The sequence below is a fragment of the Aquila chrysaetos genome, chromosome 7 (genome assembly GCF_900496995.4).
Source record: "Aquila chrysaetos chrysaetos chromosome 7, bAquChr1.4, whole genome shotgun sequence".
Taxonomy (NCBI): Eukaryota; Metazoa; Chordata; class Aves; order Accipitriformes; family Accipitridae; genus Aquila; species Aquila chrysaetos.
Genome location: NC_044010.1, coordinates 1,310,806 through 1,329,566, shown reverse-complemented (window position 1 = coordinate 1,329,566; position 18,761 = coordinate 1,310,806). Strand labels below are relative to the sequence as shown.

At 44.6% G+C, this 18,761-nt stretch overlaps 1 protein-coding gene and 1 long non-coding RNA gene across 3 annotated transcripts; one reads left to right on the top strand and one right to left on the bottom strand.

Moving 5' to 3' along the window:
- The first annotated feature begins 87 nt into the window (after nt 1-87).
- FBXO40 (F-box protein 40) lies at nt 88-14,726 on the top strand. Of its 2 annotated transcripts, none has more exons than XM_030020153.1 (3): nt 88-445; nt 8,083-9,978; nt 12,069-14,726. In XM_030020153.1, the coding sequence occupies exons 1-3, from the start codon at nt 437-439 to the stop codon at nt 12,264-12,266; spliced, it is 2,103 nt and encodes a 700-aa protein (XP_029876013.1). In that variant the 5' UTR covers nt 88-436; the 3' UTR covers nt 12,267-14,726. The 2 variants fall into 2 exon arrangements, with proteins under 2 accessions (XP_029876013.1, XP_029876014.1); XM_030020154.1 differs by lacking the exon at nt 88-445 and adding an exon at nt 3,913-3,957.
- LOC121233439 lies at nt 10,262-15,255 on the bottom strand. The gene is made up of 3 exons (XR_005932856.1): nt 14,726-15,255; nt 11,733-11,813; nt 10,262-10,603 (listed from the first exon to the last, which is right to left on the bottom strand). It is a non-coding gene; the product is annotated as an uncharacterized LOC121233439 (long non-coding RNA).
- Nucleotides 15,256-18,761: the final 3,506 nt, after the last annotated feature.

The window sequence follows — 18,761 nt, the reverse complement described above, 5'->3', positions numbered from 1 at the left end:
TGCCCAGACAGGTCGGAAACCCACCACCGCTGCCTGCACCAGTTGGTGACGATGGGAACCGGGGGCAAACCTCCATCAGCGCGCGGCGGGGAGCCGATGCAGGGCTCTGGGAAGGGTTTTGATCTTTTCCTCTCATGCAGGGGGCACGGAGTATTACTGGTTCTGCCTCTCGCCTCTCCTCTGTGAAGTATCGCTCCAGAAGTGACAGTGTTAACAAATACAGTGGAAGAGACTGCTCTGTAAGCTGAGCTCCATGGTCACATGCACGGGTTTTATTTTTAACATCCCAAAACTACTTGATGTTTCTGCCTGGGCTTGCTCTGTGTCCTCCCGTTCTCTCCTCTTTCTTTGCTTGCAGCTCTCCCTTACCGACCTCACTTCAACCCAGCTTAGCACAACCGGGAGAGCAAGTGTTTGGTGAACACGCGGGGACTCTATGATTAAGGTAAGGCTTTGTAAATAGAGTTGGAGTCTTTATTGGTCAAACCTTATGCAATGCAATGGTTACTGTACTAAGCTATGAAAATCAAGACATCTTCAAAACAGCCTTAGTAACTGAGATGAAGTAGAATAATCAGACACAAGATGTCTTAAATGACACCCTAAAACAGAGGCAGCTGGTAACTGTGAACGCCTCTGTGGCATGCTACTCTAAAAAAAAAAAAACCTCCATAATATATTCAGTGGATTAGCCATAGTTTGCAGCACTGTATCTGGGATTTTAAAAAACTAAGATGCTGATTCTAAGATGGGAGCTTCAGCAGCAGGACAGATGATAAATCAAAAATTCAATTTCTGTCATTTTCAAGAAACTCTGAGAGAAGTAGGACAAGGAGATACAGTAAGGGTCAGAGGAGAGGCAAGAGCAAGCTTGTGGCAAAAATGCTAAGACTTAAAATCTGGTGAGTTTTGTAGATTCAGGCTGCAAACTTTATGTTGGTAATCCAGACTGAATGAACGATGATGAAGTAAGAATTACAAGGGTTACAGGTACTACTGTACCATTTAGAGAGGTGGCTGCTTAGGAATTTTTATTCAGGAATCTTTTTGCTTTTGTTTTTTATGACACTTAGACCTTAACCGATAGCTCTGAAATTCTCTATAACTGGGCATCTGCCTTGGGTTGGGTTTCCTTTGTTTTGCTTCAAACAAACCATTCACTTGATTATCTCAAGAAGTTTTCAGAAAAGTATGTTAATGAGATTGTTACCAGGGCATAAAATAGAATCTGAGCCCAGAGGAAAAAAAACAGAGTTTGGACCTTTTTTTTTTTGTTCTCAAACTGCAACTAAACTGGAACCTGTTATTTTAAAGCACTTGCTGAAGTCAAACCAAACCCATTTTCCAGTAGCTGATGCAAAGTGAGATTTTGCCTGACTGTGTCTCTACCAAGCACAGCACAGGGACCCCTCGCAAGCGCGAGGAGCAGCAGAGCAGCTCCGTGCCACGGCTTCCCCCTTCTCCCCATCCTGCCTGCTCCCACACGACTGCCCGACATGCCCAGCACAAGACCCTGCTGCTGGGCTGCCCTGCACCATGCTGCCAGCCCAGAGGACCACTTCAGCACCTGGAATTTTGGGGTGGGTTTGGCACAGGTGAGCTATGGCTACATTGCGCCAGGTAGAGAGGAACAAGAAATATTGCTGATCCAGGTCTCATAGCGGGGGAGCGCAGTGTGGGGTTTCTACCAGCAGTGCCCTGTGTTACGTGAACCTCGCTACCCTCAACTCTCCCCTACTTGTCCTGTAACAGCACTAGTGCATTTCCCTGGACAGAAATCGCACGAGCAAGTTTCGGTGCCTCTTTACTGCGTGCATGCAGCACAGATTTATCAGGCGATAAATTTATTTTATTTAACCTGATGGTGCAACAGGTTCTCTTTAGCTCCACGGTCCTGCATGCCAGGTTTAGGGAGCTGAAGAGAAGCTGATGTGCTGCTGCGAGAACCTGAGCAGCAGGCACGCTCTGGAAGAAAAGCAAGGAACATGGATTGAAGTCTTTGCCAGACTGATGCGCTATACGGTGGACCTACTCCATCCCTGTCATTTTAAAGCATAGTTTTTTCAGTATAAAACAATTCCAATGCATTCAGTACCTCTGAACTAGTGGTTATTGCCATGAAACACCACGGCCTCAGCCAGCTGATCCCCAGCTAAAAAATACAGGGAGTACCTCCCTAATTGTCACAGCTTCATCCTTCCATCTTTGGTCAGTTGTCTCACGGAAGATCTTTTCACTCCACATGCCTTATACTGAGGATTTGAGGTTCACCAGAAGGATTGCCCTGGAATCAAAGTGCCCCTGTAAAATCCATGTGGACTTGTTCAAGGTCTGAGCCTCAAAGAAACTACATCTTGCACATGCTCGCTAGAAGGTTGTTAGTGTCATTGATGAAGATTTCATCTATACCTTTTATTCTCCCTTTCCACCTACCCTGAGCTCTACCATAGTCACTGCCTGACTCATTTAAAGCTTGGCTGGCCACACGTGTATGCAAGATCAGTCTGAATGGCAACTGCAGAGCAGAAGTGCCACGAAGGACAGTGACCCGCTGTGACCAAGGCGGTCACTCAAGCTGTAGCTGTCCCTGCTGTGGGTGTTGAGATGTGGGGCTTGACTCACTTAGGGGTCACCGTGATTCCAGGTGGTGGCATTTTCTTGGGTTTGCTTTTTATTTTGTATTGAAGGACAGGACTTGAGAAAACTTAGGCTCCTGAGAATCATGTGCAAATGCGGTACGGTATGGTTTCCAATGGCATAGTGTTTTCTTCCTCAGCTCCAAGAAATAAATATATCTGTTTAGCAAAGGGAGAGCCGAGCCTGATTTCTTGCTGACGTTGTTAAGTACGTAGTGATTGAGGAAGAGCGCTGCACGAAAAGAGAAGAAAATCTCTAGTTTAAGGAGACACAGATGCTCTCCTAGAAAATGTGATTCTACAGCTGGGTCTGCCAGGGTTTTTGTGCAGGAAGCATGCAACTGCACGTGAAACATCAGAACCTGAGCATCTCCATGCTTGGTGTGTGTAGATATATATATATTTATATAAAATATTATATTTAATTCTATTTCTTTTCATCTTTCTATATTTTAATTCTACATCTGCCACATAGAAGTAATAGTATCTTTTAACCTCAAGTACACCTCTAGTACTGCAAAGATAAATTCATTATTGGTTGTGAAACCCCTTGGATACTAAGACAGTAAATATATTGAAAAATCCTGTAAGGAAACTAGTAACTCTGTATTCACCTCAGGATTTAAGTATTATGATAAAAATGAGATAAACACCATATACTGGGTAACAAGGATTAAAAGAAATAGAGAGTATGTCCTGTCTGCATTATACACTTCACCAAAAGTATTCACATTCCTTGAAAATATTTTTCTGTTGTAACGTTACATATATATAACTTTAACATTCTTGGCTCCAGCATTTGGATGCAAACTTTCCTGAGATTTTTTTTAAGAGCTCCCTATCATGTCTTAGAAAGACTGTTTTGTGTTCATTTGCAATCTCATCTCAGAGGCACTCTTTAAGGTAATTATCTGGGGTTTCTGGTGGCCCTTTTTGATGGTTCTTTAAAATGGGAGGCATCCCTTGATTCTGTGTGAAGAGCTCAGACATGACGTATAACCTTAGCATGTCATATGGTCAGTCACATATAGCAAATACCAAATAAGAAAACAGTAGTATTGTTTTGGCTCATTGGCTGCAACTGAACCAAATATATATTTACTGAAAAGAAATTGTAATTGGTTTATAAACTGTAAGTTATTGTCACCGAACAGATCTGCTCCAGACACAGACATATCTGCAGTTAAAATAGCAGCTGTATATTTTTAAACCTTACTTGATTTGCTGTCATGACGGTCTAAAAATAAAGATTTACCAAAGTGGACAGACTGCGGACTGGATTTGCATCCTTTCTTTCCACAGTAGCTTGAACATGATTCAAGTAAGTATTTCTGTTTTGATTTTTTTTTGTAACTCAGCTCTTAGGAAATTTTGCAAGTTGCAGGGAAACAAGAAGTGTACAGGTTTAGAGAAATGTTTCATCACCCAACCTATCTGTGTGTCACCTGCCTCTGGGTGTTAGGTATCAAACTTACCGAGGCAAGAATTCGTAAACTTTCTGCTCAGGGTTTTGAAAGTTGTAGTTTGTGTACTGACAATAATACCATCAACTAAACCACAGAGCTAACTAGATCATCAGTTAAAATACAGAGCTCCTGATTACCGGCATGTCAGAATAGAAGCAGCATTCAAACCCTGATAAATATCAGGAAAAAATTCTCTATCCCTTCTTCCTGTCCTCTAGCTTCACAGATTTCACAATGAGAAGAGAGGCATAGAAATAATTTGTCTGAAAAGAACAGCATATACAAGTTAGAGATGAAGTAAACTCATCTAAAGAATACCTGGATAATGATGCAGACTGATTCTGAATCTGAAAGATCTGATATGGTCACTTTTCATAAACAAGCATGTATTTTCTTTCTCTGCATGTGACTGGGATAGGGTTCAGTTTCAGCATACAGCAGTGTGATGCAGGGTCCTCTCCAGAAACTTCGCAACCAGTCCTTTCTGTGTTTTGGAGAACCATAAGGCCTGTGCCTCTGCCGTATTTTTATTTATCAATTATTTCTCTCCGAGAGTTACTTTTGCAGTGGAAAGTATTGTTCACACGTTCATGTTTTTATTGCAGTGTAATGTACCCAGCCTTCCTCTGACCTTATGCAAGTCATAGCCGGGACTATTTTTAGAGATTATATTTGCAGCAAAATGTTACAAGAATGAAAGCAGCAAGGATGCTGCCAATGTGAAATAAATCCATCTGTATCTCCTGCTTCTCTGAGCTGCATAAAAGTAGATGTAACCAAACAGCCTAAAGCAGGACAGATGCCACCCTAAACCACAGGTATTTAAGGGCTGCATGTGGCTGGGGCCACCCTGGCCAGCACCCTGCTGTCACCCCTGTGCAGAAGCCGGTGCTTCCCACGACAAGGCAGGGAATGTTATAATGGGTAGTCACGAAATACTGTTTTTCTGCGTTGCTGTCTCGAGCTCTTTCCATGCAAACAAAGGTGAAGGTACCTAAGCTTTATACTTCAGAGTGTAAGTTTGTCCCTGGGTAAAGGGACCACCAAGTTCCTTTACTCTGCAGGACCAAGGGGGAGTGGGGTTGATTCATTAGGAGGTGTAAACAGGTATTGGTCAGCGCTGGAAGTTGCAAAGGATGGAACAAAGATGCGTTGAGCAATTAATGCACATCAAATTCAAACACCAGTGTGTGGTCTTTAGTGACTGCAGGAACCCACAAGCACTGCCTTTCCCAGACATCTTTCTTTCTCCGGCGTTCATGACTTCCATTGCCGGCGTGGGAAAGTGTGAGAGACGAGAAGTTAAGACACTACCTCAAGAAAGAGAGGGGAAGCCGCTTCACGTAGCATCTCTTCCCCTTGAGCCTGAGCCTACTTCTTCTGCAGACCAGCTCTCCGCAGGGCTAGGTCACTTAAGCCTGGGGTTGCGAAAGCACTCACATCTAGGTAAACGACACTACTGTATTATCTTTAACCTTAGCAAAAATAACCCAAAGTCTAAATTATTTTACTAACAATGTCTATTTTTTCCCAGAGCCTAATGAGAGTCTGTTGGGCCTATGGTAGTTCCTACTGCATAGAAAGTGTGGTGGGAAGACTTGTCGAAACTTTTTTTCTCATTTTCACAGAAAAAAGCACGCCCTGCGTCATGTTTGGAAACAGAACTTCAGTTCCTCCTTATCATTAGCTCTTTCCCTTCCACAAAGATTCGCAGTAGGCTGAACCAAGCTGGAATGCAGCCCTTACAGCAAGGAGCAGAAAGTCAGAAGTCGGGAGTTTTCTGCTTGCAGCAGCTCTTCTTTGGACCAAGTTACTGATACCAGTTGAAGGCAGCCAGGGAAGTAGCTCCGAGTAGTGACTGAGCAGCCTCTAGTTCTCTAATCCAACAACCGTGTATGAGGGGAAAGGACCACAGGAGGTCCTACATGTTCCCCCTAAACAGCATCTCTTAGGGACATTGGTGAAGAAGACTGCTGGGTTGGGTGGACCACTGGTGTGACCCAGAATGTTATTTCTTACGTTCTTAGATTTTTTACAAAAGAAGGCATGCCTCATGCTAATCACCACCTCCATTTACTTGCTGTCGGACTCTGTGCCTTTGTTTTCCCATTTTTAGGAAGGGTTAACAGCTATTGCCGGGAATTATTGCAAGGGTAGAGATATTATGAGCAAGGGCAACTGAGAACTTTTGGAAGCAGGCCTCATAAGTGCATTATTTTTACATTAAACTCATTTAATTGACTTACCGGGAAAGAATGAAAGACACAATAATGAAACCAAAGCCAGTGGTTCATTGTGACACAAAGCTAGTAATCTGGTAGCGATAACTTTTTTTATAAGGATATTCATACATCATGTTCTTGTACTTCTGCTTTTTGTTGTTGGACCTCAGGAAAATTGTATGTCCTTTTTATATCAAAGGTTTTTAAGGGGAGGAGAGGAAAAAATTACATGTATTTTGAAACCACATTAATATGGAAGCGTGAGAACGGAAATGCAGTCTTCCTTAAGAAAACATATAATCTGTTCGTGTAATAAAGCTGGTTGAAATTTCTGAAACATTTGGTTTGGCAACCTCAACTTGTTCTTTTAATCCAGTCTGGCAGTTGCAAAACGTTCAATTCATGGAGCTGCCTGGTGGCAGCTGAATTTATGAAACGGAGACTGGTGGTGTTCATTACTCGTTGCCTGGGACCTCTTTCTGTATTTTATGGCCCTTTGTGGTGTCACTAACACCTTCATAAGCTGAATCTAAAAGATGATCAGCTCAGGATCACTATTGCTATTCAGTTCCGGGCAGTGTTTGACACTGACCTGTCAGAAGTACATAGGGTGAACTGAAACAGTAGAGCAGTGGTGACCAGTTTTTGTAGGATCATGCTCTAAGACAAATCCCAAAGGAAGAAAAATGGATTCTTTCTCAAAGAGACACCCTGTAAAAGGCATGCTCAGGCTGACTTCTCCCCTGCACCGTCAGAGGAAGGGAAAAGCTCTGTTGAGGTTAGACCTTCATCGCTCCCCTTCTGCCCTAACTGCACACCGTGGTGCTGAGCAGAGCAGGAGATGAACCATACCTGCCCTCTTCTCCTCCTTCCTACCTACTCGGCATTCACTGGTGACAGCACAGGGAAGAAAGGTGAAAGGCAGTTTGTACAAAAAAAAGTAAAAGAAAATGGATTTAACTGCGTGAGTATAACCTTGCAGCAAGCCCCCACTGCACTCTGGAGCTTGTCTCCAAAACGCAGACCGAGGCATCGCCTTATTCCAGGTTTTGACACCTGAAAGTAAATGCAGCAAATAACCTGCCTGAAGGAAAGTCCCCCGCAGTCTCTGTTCCACAACACACAGGCATCATCTAGGAGTCTAAGGGTAAATCAGAAAAGCAGAGCAAAGAAGGCCAGGCAAATTAGCTTTTACCCAGGCTGTTTTCCAGACTGGGAACTGGGATCATGAAGATAACCCTCACTCTCAGCCTTGCTGGTGTAGAGCAAAGGGAGGTTCATTTGTGCAACATTCATGTCTTTATGGGGGGGATGACGAGGCACGTAGGCCAAACAACCAGCTCATTTTTCCAGGGAGGAAAAAGAAACATCATCTTTCCTACTCAAAAAGCATTGAGGAAGTGGGAAGCTCCTTCACTGTGCCTCTGGCAGTCTTGATTTCAGCAGCTTGGTATAGATAGACCCAGTGTAAATATTGGGACAGAAAACAGCTTGCTCCCAAACCCTGGCTGCCTCTGCTGGGCTAACGAGTAAGGACCTCATCTGCATCCGTGCTGCTATCCGACCACGCTGTATCGTGGGGATCAGTGCTGATACACGACTACATGGAGCTGCCAGTCATTTGCCCACAGCCTTATTCCCACTAGGAGTGCATGTGAGCGCCTAACACATAGAAACCAAGCACGGGCACGGAGGGTCTGTGGCCGTCCTTGCTCCTTCGAGCAATAACTCTTGTCTTCTTGTCTTTGCTACACACAGCGCCGGGCTCAGAAAGCTTCCCCTGGGCAGCACAGGCACTGCGAGAGATGTTTCAACCGGCACTGCCGCGCACCGACTGAGCCCTCCATCTCCTGCATGGTGATCAGCTGCCGCCTTCGCTGCGGGGCCGCCTTCCACATGTGCAAGGAGGAGGAGCACCAATTGCTCTGTCCCTTAGAGCAGGTCTCCTGCCTCAACTCAGCCTATGGCTGCCCTTTTTCCATGGCCCGCTTTAAGCTGGCGAAGCACCTCCAGGTCTGTCCAGCCAGTGTTGTCTGCTGCTCGATGGAGTGGAATCGATGGCCAAACGTGGATTCGGACACAACCCTCCACAAGAACATTATGAAGGAGACCTTGAACGAAGAGTGTCTGGACACAGCCTTGGCGCTCAGAGACCAGAAGATCCTTTTCAGGGCTTTGAAAATAGCCGAATTGTTTCCAGAGTGGAGGAAAAAGGATGAAGTGGAAGAGCTGATGGACGAAGCCATGGATGGGGAAGAAGGTGCTGTGGGAGGAGTAGCCTGTGGTTCCCAAGAGGGCGACGACCAGTTGTCCGAGCTCAGCCAACGTGAGCGTGAAGATTTGGCAAAGGACAAAGAGGGAATGGATCTGGGGAGTTACAAAACCTGGGAGAACATTTTCAGCAAAGAGCTCCTGGCTTGCAAGGTAACGGGCTCAGCAGCCAGCACAGGACAGAAGACAGAGGCTTCCAAGAAAAGAGCGTCAGCCCCTCACACTGCCAGCTCCACAGAGAAGGCAAAGGAAGTACCTGACAGTGCAGAAGAGGCAAAGGACCAAAAGCCCGAACAAGTAACACCAAATACAGAAATGACAGGACTGGCTCCCTGGCAAGAAGGGGTCCTGGAGAGGCTGAAGAAGGAAGTTGGTGTAGGTGATTACAACATGTATCTGGTACATCACGGGGGAATGCTCATCCGCTTTGGCCAGCTAGCTGCTTGCACTCCCAAAGAAAAAGATTTTGTCTACGGGAACTTGGAAGCTCAGGAGGTGAAGACTGTCTACACCTTCAAAGTGCCAGTTAGTTACTGTGGCAAAAGAGCACGACTAGGAGATGCACTGGGCCACAAGATGCCAACTTCAGACAAGTCAGTGGATACCTCAGAATTGGGATTAAACCTAGAAGAACTACCTAAGGCAAATATAGTTAAAGCCACACTGCTGTGTGCACTGGAAAAAGAGCTGAAAGGCCATGAGATCTCCGAAGCAAGAGGTATCGATGGACTCTTTATGGATTTTGCAACACAGACATACAGCTTTCCTCTGGAGCCCTTCTCCTCCAGTGCTGTCCTAGCAGATATTCTGGATGAAAAAAGCCCACCAGAACTCCACATGGAGCTCTACACTGAATGCGTAACCAGAAGACACAACAAAAGCAGTTCAGCTTTCACATTCACTTGCAGTCATTTCTTCAGGAGGGACGAGTTCCCGTCCCACTTCAAGAATGTGCACGCTGATATCCAGTCATGTCTGGATGGATGGTTCCAGCGTCGCTGCCCACTGGCCTACTTGGGATGTACTTTTGTTCAAAATCCCTTCCGCCCTGATGGACTTAAGGCCAAGGTTATATACAGCAAGCCTCTCAAGACATTTGCTATTAAGCCAGAGGTGGACACCCTCCTTGCCGAATCAGGGAAGTGCAATTCCACAGTGGCTAATCAAGGGAGAAATAAGGACTTGCTGAGCAGCCTCCCAGTGGAAGTGCTCAAGTACATTGCGGGGTTCCTGGACAGCTTCAGTTTATCTCAGCTGTCGCAAGTGTCAGTGCTGATGAGGGACATCTGTGCCACTCTTCTTCAAGAGAAGGGAATGGTCCTGCTGGTCTGGGAGAAAAGAAGGTATTCCCATGGTGGTGCTTCGTGGAAAGCTCGCAAAAAGGCAAGTGACTGACACTGGGAAAAAGATAGCCGTGGGTTCTCTCCAGATAAAACACAAGCATAGCAAGGGATGCTGCACGTAAGCATGCAGATGTGGGGAAGGATCGTGAGGTTGTGACTGTGCACCACAGTTGTCAGGGGTCAGGGCTGTAAAATGCAGTACATCTAGCAAAGGTAGGAAGGTGTAAATGGACATCTCCTAACTAGCTGAACATCCTCACCCAAGCTTGTCTTGGGTAACCTGTTTGCATGTGCACCATTTTTAGGCACTGGGAACTGAGAATTCCTGATATTTAAGGGTTACACATGGATTTTTGAAGAATTTGAAGTGCATACTTTTTTTTTATTGTTCTTTACAAGCTGGTCTAGAGTATGTCAAAACTAAAACATGCTTTAGAACGCCAAAAGGGTAAAGAACAAGGAGACGTGGCTGTGAGAGAAGCTCAGGCATTCGCATCAGCCCCCGAGGGCTTTCATGGTTAGTAGTTCACAGGATTGCCACGAGCGGTTCGTTGGGTTGTGAGCACCTGAGGGAGCAGCATGGGGATAGGAAGCCTTCTTCTGCAAAGCTGGTCTCCCACTGTTTGTGCTGGAAAATTACCACCCTTATTGGCTGTTTAGGTAGCCTGAAAGAAATATGTAAATACAGCTCAGTCTAAGTCCTAGTTGAACAATAGTTATTACAGGTTGTTTTTTTTCTAGCTGACAGCCTTGCAGCTGCTCTAACATCAAACTGAAAGAATAACATGGGAGACTCGAGCATGACCAAGCAGACAAGACAGAGATCTAGGAACAAATAATTTAGAGATCCAGGGAAGACTCCCAGAAATGATCTAAGGACCTGGCTTTCAGGCAGACACCTGAAGATTCCCACCTATTGATTCTTAGCAAATGGAAGCTTAGCAGTTTATGACTCTTTATTAAGAGAAAGTACTCTTTATTAAGAGTAGACATGAAGCGTGGTGAATTCAAAATCTGTGTAACAAAGTTTGGTGGCTGCAAGTCGAATTAGCCCAATCCAAAACAGGAATTAGCCACTGAAATAATTTACTGGAGGATGTGGCTTCCTTCAGTAAAAGGAAGAAATTCCAGCTAAGCATTCATATAGCAATTAACTTCAGTTACTGTAGAGCAATTTCAAACCAGCAGTATTGAATTTAAGGGCTGTCTAACCCTTTTCATGTTAGCTGTCTGTACTGACCCCACAGGAATCTTGTTTCTAGTGCACAGCTTCTGCTTGAAAACATTCTGTTTGTAATTAGTCTGAATTTCCTGACTATTGTGTATGATAGCTACCATTACTTAGGACTAGGACAGGGTCAGGTAATCTTAAGCGTAGCACACCCACATAGTGTCCTTCTTCCGCAGGAAGTAACATTTTTGGGGAGAAGAAATCTACTATGACTTAAAAATTCATTTACAGCAAATGTTAAAGTGACTTAATCACAGTCTTATCACTACATGCTAGTATACCACTAAATGGTACATGGTATCACTGCAAACGGGATCAGAAAATTTAACTGCACATTTCTATTTTTCACAAGCTTGTATGTCCTCTAGCAATAACTTTAACCTTAGATTTCCCAGGCTTGTTCTGGGGTGGGGTGAATAACAACAGTGTTGTAATGTTAATTACTTTGAAGTTGCTGATGGATGCTTTGGAAGGTCTTTATGAACTCAGGGTTCTTTGAGATACGTATCACACAAGCACGCTGTAGTCACTTTGCTTTATAAACATCTTGGATCACATTGTACCTGGGACGGAGTTTTCTGCAGAGGTGCGGTGGTCAGGTGTCCAGGATTTCCTCATGCCCTGCACTGGATTGGCACCAAAACCTGCAGAAGGATACTTTCCCGTTAAAAATGGCAGATGGTGACTAAAGCAGCAAAACCAGCAAGTACGAGATAGATAACAATACAGACCCCATTTTTGCTTGTTATGCCAACCCTGCACAGTCAGATGTTCATTAACCTGTCTAGTACGAATAATGCACACCCACTATAAGAACATACAGATTTTTAAAATCCTCTTCTGTTTTTACCAACATTCCCGTTTTCTCTCCTCAATTTCTCTGCCCTTTCCTGTATTAGATCTGGCAGTTCAGCAGCCTGTTCTCCAGAGTTCACAAATGGCAGCGCAACGACGTCGCGTGCATGTCGGAGCACCTGAAGAATTGTCCCTTCTACCAAGTGGAGCACAAGACGGACCCTGTGCTGCTGACAGGCATGTCCGAATCTCGAGAGCAGACTCAAAAGACTTTGGTTTCTACTTTCAAGCGCAGAGTCTGAACAACCTGCTTCCCCTCTACCATGCTCCTTTCAGGGCCCTTGAAAAGAAGATTTGGGGATTCGGGTGTAAAGATTGTTGCTTCCAACTCTCCTTTGAACGTACAAAACTGGCTTCTCCCCAGCTGTATTTGAAACACCCTGCATCTTTTTTTTCCTGCATTAATTTAATTGTTAAAACTTCTTTCACTGCTCACTGATATCACATGCTTTCTGATTATGTTTCTGTTCCCTGCTTAATACAGCATCCCGAAGAAAGCAATAAGGATCTTGTTTGAAAAAAGCATCTTTGCAACCTTGAAGGTAGGCTGCCGGTCCTGTACCATGTCCCTGGAAGAGCAGCTAATGTACCTACCTCGACTAGGTCTGAAACACCTTAGTTTTGGGTGGAAAGCCAGGTTCTAGGAGCACAGGTAGATGCCCTCCTGCCTGGCAGACCTAGGGACTGCTAATCTGTTCTGAGGCATGGGCAAAAGAAAAGGAACACCCAAAATTAAGTGAATTAATTAGAACTCCAGTGAGGAGTCAGGAATTCACTGCACAGCCACAGACCATCGTTTAGGACCCCGATTCAGGCAAGCATGGCTAGTTGAGCGCAAGCCTAAAGCTGAGCTTGTGGGAGCATTCAAACCAAACCAAAGCAAACAAACTTGCTCTTTGCTAGAAATCACCAAGTAGCAAAGAGTTTTAGGGGCTCAAATGACTTTTTATATTTTTCAGTTAATAACTTTCTCTGTTTTATTTAAAAATCCATTAAAGCCATCAAAGATATTTGAAGTCATTTTTAGAATGCCTTACCTACTCAGTTTTGCAGCTGTAAATTGCAAATTGTAATTGTAAGCAACCATAAACAGTATGTCAAAGAAATATTATTCTTTTCTGTAAAAGAAAAGGCATTCGGCAACCCGTTCAGTAACAGTATGGATAATGTTTGCTTCAGTTAAATGGGCTGGAGTATAAGAATTTTTTCTTTTTTTTACAGGGCAGAAGAGTGATTAGGATTTGGTTTAATTTTTAATAAATACACTAATTTAAAACCAGAATGTGCTTGTTGAGGCAACAGATGAGAGAAAGCGGGCGTGTTACCAACAGCGTCTGTCTTATTACACTACTTAAACCCACTTCAGAGGCGCTAGTTAGAAATGCCATAGTTGTGGTGGTGGTGGTGGGATTCCTCTGAAATGGCCATAAACCGATTCGACAACTTAGAGCCGCTGCACAGCCACAGCGGTGCTGACTCACACCCCTTTCTTCTTTAAGCTCATCGCCAGAAGTGTGAGCTCAGGACACGAGGTCTGGCTTTCATCTCACCGTCTCAGGCAGGAGAACCTCGCCAGGAGCTGGGACGGCTGCAGGTGAAAACTGTCCCAGGTTGATGGACGCACGCCGAACTTGCCATCCCCGGTCTCGGTACAGATCTGGGCTGAGGCAGGCTATGCAAGAAGGAGCCCTCTCCTACCGATAAAGGTTGCTGATGAACCTGAGCTGAGCGCTTGGTAATCGAAGGCATGAATTGCATGGTGGCCGAAACCATGCTGAGTGCAGCTCGTCCTCATCTACACTTGCGGTTTAAGTGGTCCCTGTGAGATTTATAACCATACGAGGATGTTTTTCTTCTCCAGACACGCACCCTCAGGAGCGTATCATCTGAGTTGAGCGGACAGTGGACTTGTCCCAGGAGCAGGAGTAGCAGCAGTTACAGATTTATTTATTTTTTAATGCTATTCTGTTTTCTGTCCCTAGAGATCCTTTCTGGGAAGTCTCATAGTGCTTTACACATGAGAATAAACTTGTCTGCGCCGGTATCCTGTGGAAAACACAACAAGTAGCATCCCAGTTTTATGCAGAGGAAACTGAAGCAAATGAACACGGGGAACCTAAGCTGGGCCAGGAGCAGTTAAAGCTGCGTGCTCTGATCCTTCACTCTGTGGCTTAAGCCGCTGTGCAAAAACAAACGGGCCATCCTTTAAAGTTGCTTACAAAAACTCACCTGTCCTCAAAACATCCCATATAAAATTAGTCGCCCAATATTATCACTCTGTTTTACACAGGGAAGTTGACAGAGGAGAGAACATACAGCCAGACTTCCTAGACTGGTCTCTACATCAGGGCCTCATCCTTCACATATCATGTACCTGATCTTGAAAGATGCTGAGCACCCAACTGTAGCTGCAGACCACAGTGGCTGCAAATGCACGTCCAAAAATTGGGTGTCAGTATCTATGCTGGGTACTTAAAAAATGGAGTCACTCAAAATTATGGATAATTTGGGGAGGGGAAAAAAAAAGAGGGTTAAATAATAGGGTCTCAGAGTAAGTCAGTGTTCAAGGCTGGTATAAGAGACCATGAAAAACTTCTACGTGTGAACTATCTCTCACCTGATCAGCCACTTAGCTGCTGCAAACTGGTGTAGCTGCCCTGAAATTGTGGCTTATGTTAGGTATGAATTGGGCTCGTTTTACCTTCAGCGCCAGTGTCACCAGCACCGCTGCTATTCCACTTCTGGCCTCCTCCTGTCGATGCCAGAGGATTTTGTTCTTGTATCTCTCTCCTCCCGGAGATTGCATGACTACAGTTCCAGCTTTATTACCACTGATCCTGCTTCTTCCCTGTGCAGGAGGTCAGACTACAGGGGAGGATGCAACCTTCGCAAATGTGGTGGGTCAGGGTGCGGGTCGGAGACAGGAATGTCGCAACCTCTACCTCTTGGGATCAGACGGGGTGTACATACAACATCTAGGAGACCGGATCATTTTTCTTCTGGTACTGCTATAGGTATACTGGAGAGACACAGGCTGTTAATTCACAGAGAGAGGAAGAGACAAATTCACCCCTGTGAATATAGAGGTATACTGCTGTAAACTGTAAATTTGGTTAAGTAACATTCAGCATATACAGTGGAAGCTGAAAATCCAGTCATCTTCAGGTTAGTCTGGTTAACCCGACGCTGGAAAAGGGAAAGCTCTACAGGGGTGCAGAGATCACCCTTATACCGGTGCGTACCTACCTGGTAAATGTCGGCTGGTAGCCACTTCTTACTTTATCTTGTATTTAGCACTAGCGGACAGCTGTGGGCTGGTGTCGGATGCAGTTTAATTAATCAGAGGATGCATGCCAAGCTAGCTCGATGTTGATGGTCCTGCTCATTAGCAGAGTCGGCGGAAGCTGCAAGGAACCGAATTCACCTGCCCTGTTTATCTTGGTGAGCACAACGCTGGCTTATTTAAAATGCGAGAGGCTTCGGTTTGGGTTCAACAAGTCCTTAGGCTCCTAGTTTAAGCTCATAACTTGTCCAACGGAAAGTAAAAACTCTTCCTAAATTTCAGCTTGAGGGATTTGATTAGAAAAAACTGGGCATTTGGTGTTTTTCAAAACAGGTCTTTTGCTGTGGTGGGGTCTGAACTGGAAAAGGGGATCCAAGTCCAGCAGAGCATTGAGGTTGCTCTCAGTCCAGATCCCACACTCTGGACCTTCATGGCTTTGATCCCATTTGTGCTGCCCACATCTCTTGCGAAGGGCAAGAGCAATACTCCGCACACTCCAGGCTGACGTGTTCTGTGGTGTTTCCTCTCATTGGAAGAACGGGAACTGAAACGATGGCATCATGGACATCAGAGAGGTCAGAGCAGGGCAAAAAGGCTCGGGACAAGAGAGCGGAAAGATGGGAAACAGTAAAGGTAACGGGTTTGGATAGAGGAGACATGCCTGATTGTGGGTGTCATGAGGAGAGGCAAGTGGAGAAAGGTAAAAGGGCACAGGAATGAAGGGAAGTGGGATGTTGAAGAGGTGATGCAGCTGCAAATGGTTTAGGAGAAAGCGGTTCAATTCAACAGACACTAGGAGGATAAGAGTGATGTTTAGGAGAGCAGAGACGTAAGGGGAATGGAGAGTTTAATTTATTTTATTTGGTTTCTACTGACAAAGTAAAATATTTGGATAAGCCTGGTGAACTCAGTGAAATGCAGACTCTGTTCTGAATTGTAACTTATGCAGTGGACCTCACTCTGTGGCACAGCCTCTGTTCTGGGTTAGAGTATTCAGCCAGCAGATTGTTGAAACACGAGCTGAGAGGCCATGGTAAAACCACAGAGAGTCACAAATTTTGATGTTCCTGTATGCTCATCATTTGCTGCCAACAACAGACTTTCTGGATAAAGGCTTCTCCTTGAAGGGGCTGGAAATTCCCAATTAGTGGAATACAGTAACATGGGGCAGATGATCATTCTTAAGGGGTGAAAGGGTAGGTCACCCACTGACACGTATCGTTAAGTCCAGGTTGGAGGGAGAAATTACTTGCTGGGTCTCCAACTCCCAAAACTGAGTGAGCACAGATAAGGTGAAGTCTATCTGAACAGTGTTTGTTATTTTGCAAAACTCTGTAACTCCTTGTTGCTTTCTTAAGAATAAAAATCATTATGGTTTAAAAAATCCAGCAAAATCCAAGTCTTAGCTTGTTTTCTTAGTTTCATCACATTAATGTTTGCTTTGGTTTCGAATCAGGTGTGGTAGTTCCTGTACCCTCATATTCACTACGCTCCTTTCCTCTGCTCCACTCTTCACTATCATTTGCCTGGTTGGAGACTATAATTTGTATTTATTATTTATATTTATTTAATTTTAACAATTATTTTTACTTTTGACCCCATCCGCTTTGCATAGCCACTTACTCCTTCCTGATTCAGTTATTTACTTATATTAAAAACTTTCTCTTCTTTTAAAAATCCGTTTTCCAGACTGACATTACATTATATCTACAAACATTTGAAGAAGAGTTTTCTTTGCCATTCTCTCTCCTTACTCTTCACCTTGTGGCTGTTCACCCAGGTAGCTACAGAGGGATTTTTGCTTCCTTACTTGGGGTGCAAGTTCCACAGCCACTGTGCATCTCTTAGAAATTTTGGGCATCTTTCACATCCAGTTTCCTTACCACTACAGTCGACGGTAACAAGTCGTCTTAATTCCCTGGGTTTTAATTTCTTTTGCAACCAACCTGCATGTACAGTACAGGCCTATTCTCATTTAGCTTCCCACTTAATTTATATCTAAGGAAACGATGATCACACGCTCCAAATTTATTTTTGATGACCACCTGCTCTATGACTTACTTGCTATTTACAACTAATGAATCTGTTGTAGGTTCAGCGATGGTTTTGTGAAGGAATTTGTCATCCATCATGTTGAGAATTACAGGCCCAAGGCCCGTTATGATCACGAGAGATTATTCTCTGGTCATAACTCTGAACTTAGTTTCCCCATGGCAGCATAGTTCTTAGTGGGATTTATCTCTTTTAATATTAGCTCTCTCCCTACATATCCAGTTATGAACTTGAACAGCTCACAGCTGACTCTGAGCTGCACCAGAGAAAAGCCTCTTTTAACTTTCTGAGTTTCATCTAAACAACCCATAACATCATTCATGTGATGCTAATGCACTGTTTTTATCTTCCTTTCTATCAGTCCTGAACAGTAGAATATTTTAATACCAGGGATGGCTGTTATTCTACCATATTTCTGTTACCTGCATGATAGCTAGTTTCCACCCCATAGTTAGTCACTCATATTTCTTTCCTGCCAATATCTGGAAAGTAGTTACAAAGATAATGGCACCAAAGTCTTCTCAATAGGAGCAGGTGATACAACAAGGAGCAATGGCAACAAGTTGAAGCTTGGCAGATTCAGGCTGAACTTCAGAAATGACTTTTTTACCAGAAGGGTAATGCAGCAGAATACACAGAAATATGGTAGTACACAGAAATATGGTCGTACACAGGCATCTGCCTCCCTGGCCTCACCTGCTTCCCTTAGCCAAACCAGATAGCCCTTTGGCTACCAGTATTGTCTGCTGCTGCTTCTCGCATCACAACCGGTATATTCTTTCCCCTTGTTGTCTGGGCCTCTGCCCATCGATACCTCCTTATCTGTCATCACATAGTTATTTAACTGGTTTCCACCTCCCTGCCTAGGAAAACAGATACACAGCCCTCTCCCAGCAGCTGCAGCATCGCTGAATGGCTCTCTTGAACACGATACTTACAAGGTAAAGTTATATTTACAAGCTAGCTTGGTAAGTTGCACAACTTTTTACCAGAGCTGTTCCTTTTAGCCAAGCTGATCCAGCATGCAATGGATTGGAGCCCTGGAGAACGGAAGAGAGTCCCAGCTTTAGCGGACACCTGGAGGGATTTGATTACAGAGACCAGTCAAGAGTGGCTTAGTGCTCTGCAAAACAAAGTCTATCACAACTGCTGTGTTGGAGCCTCTCTGCAGTTGTAACCCACAACTCGTTTCACAGCCACAGCGCAGGCTGCAGACCTCCCCCAGCTCCTCTGCACCAGCAGCTAACGGGTAAATCTGCTGAAATGCAGTTTTGGCTCCCCTGGAGCAGGTAGAGAGACAAATCAGAGAAAGGAGCCTTGCCTTATCAGACACGGCTGCTGCCTTTGCCCGGGGTGAAGGAGTTGCAGACGCTTGTGCTCTGCTTCACCAGCTGACGGGAAT

What these genes read in the sequence shown, in the direction of transcription:
- FBXO40 (XM_030020153.1), top strand. An exon ending in CGTGGAAAGCTCGCAAAAAG is followed by an intron (nt 9,979 to 12,068) that starts GCAAGTGACTGA and finishes TTCCTGTATTAG; the next exon opens with ATCTGGCAGTTCAGCAGCCT.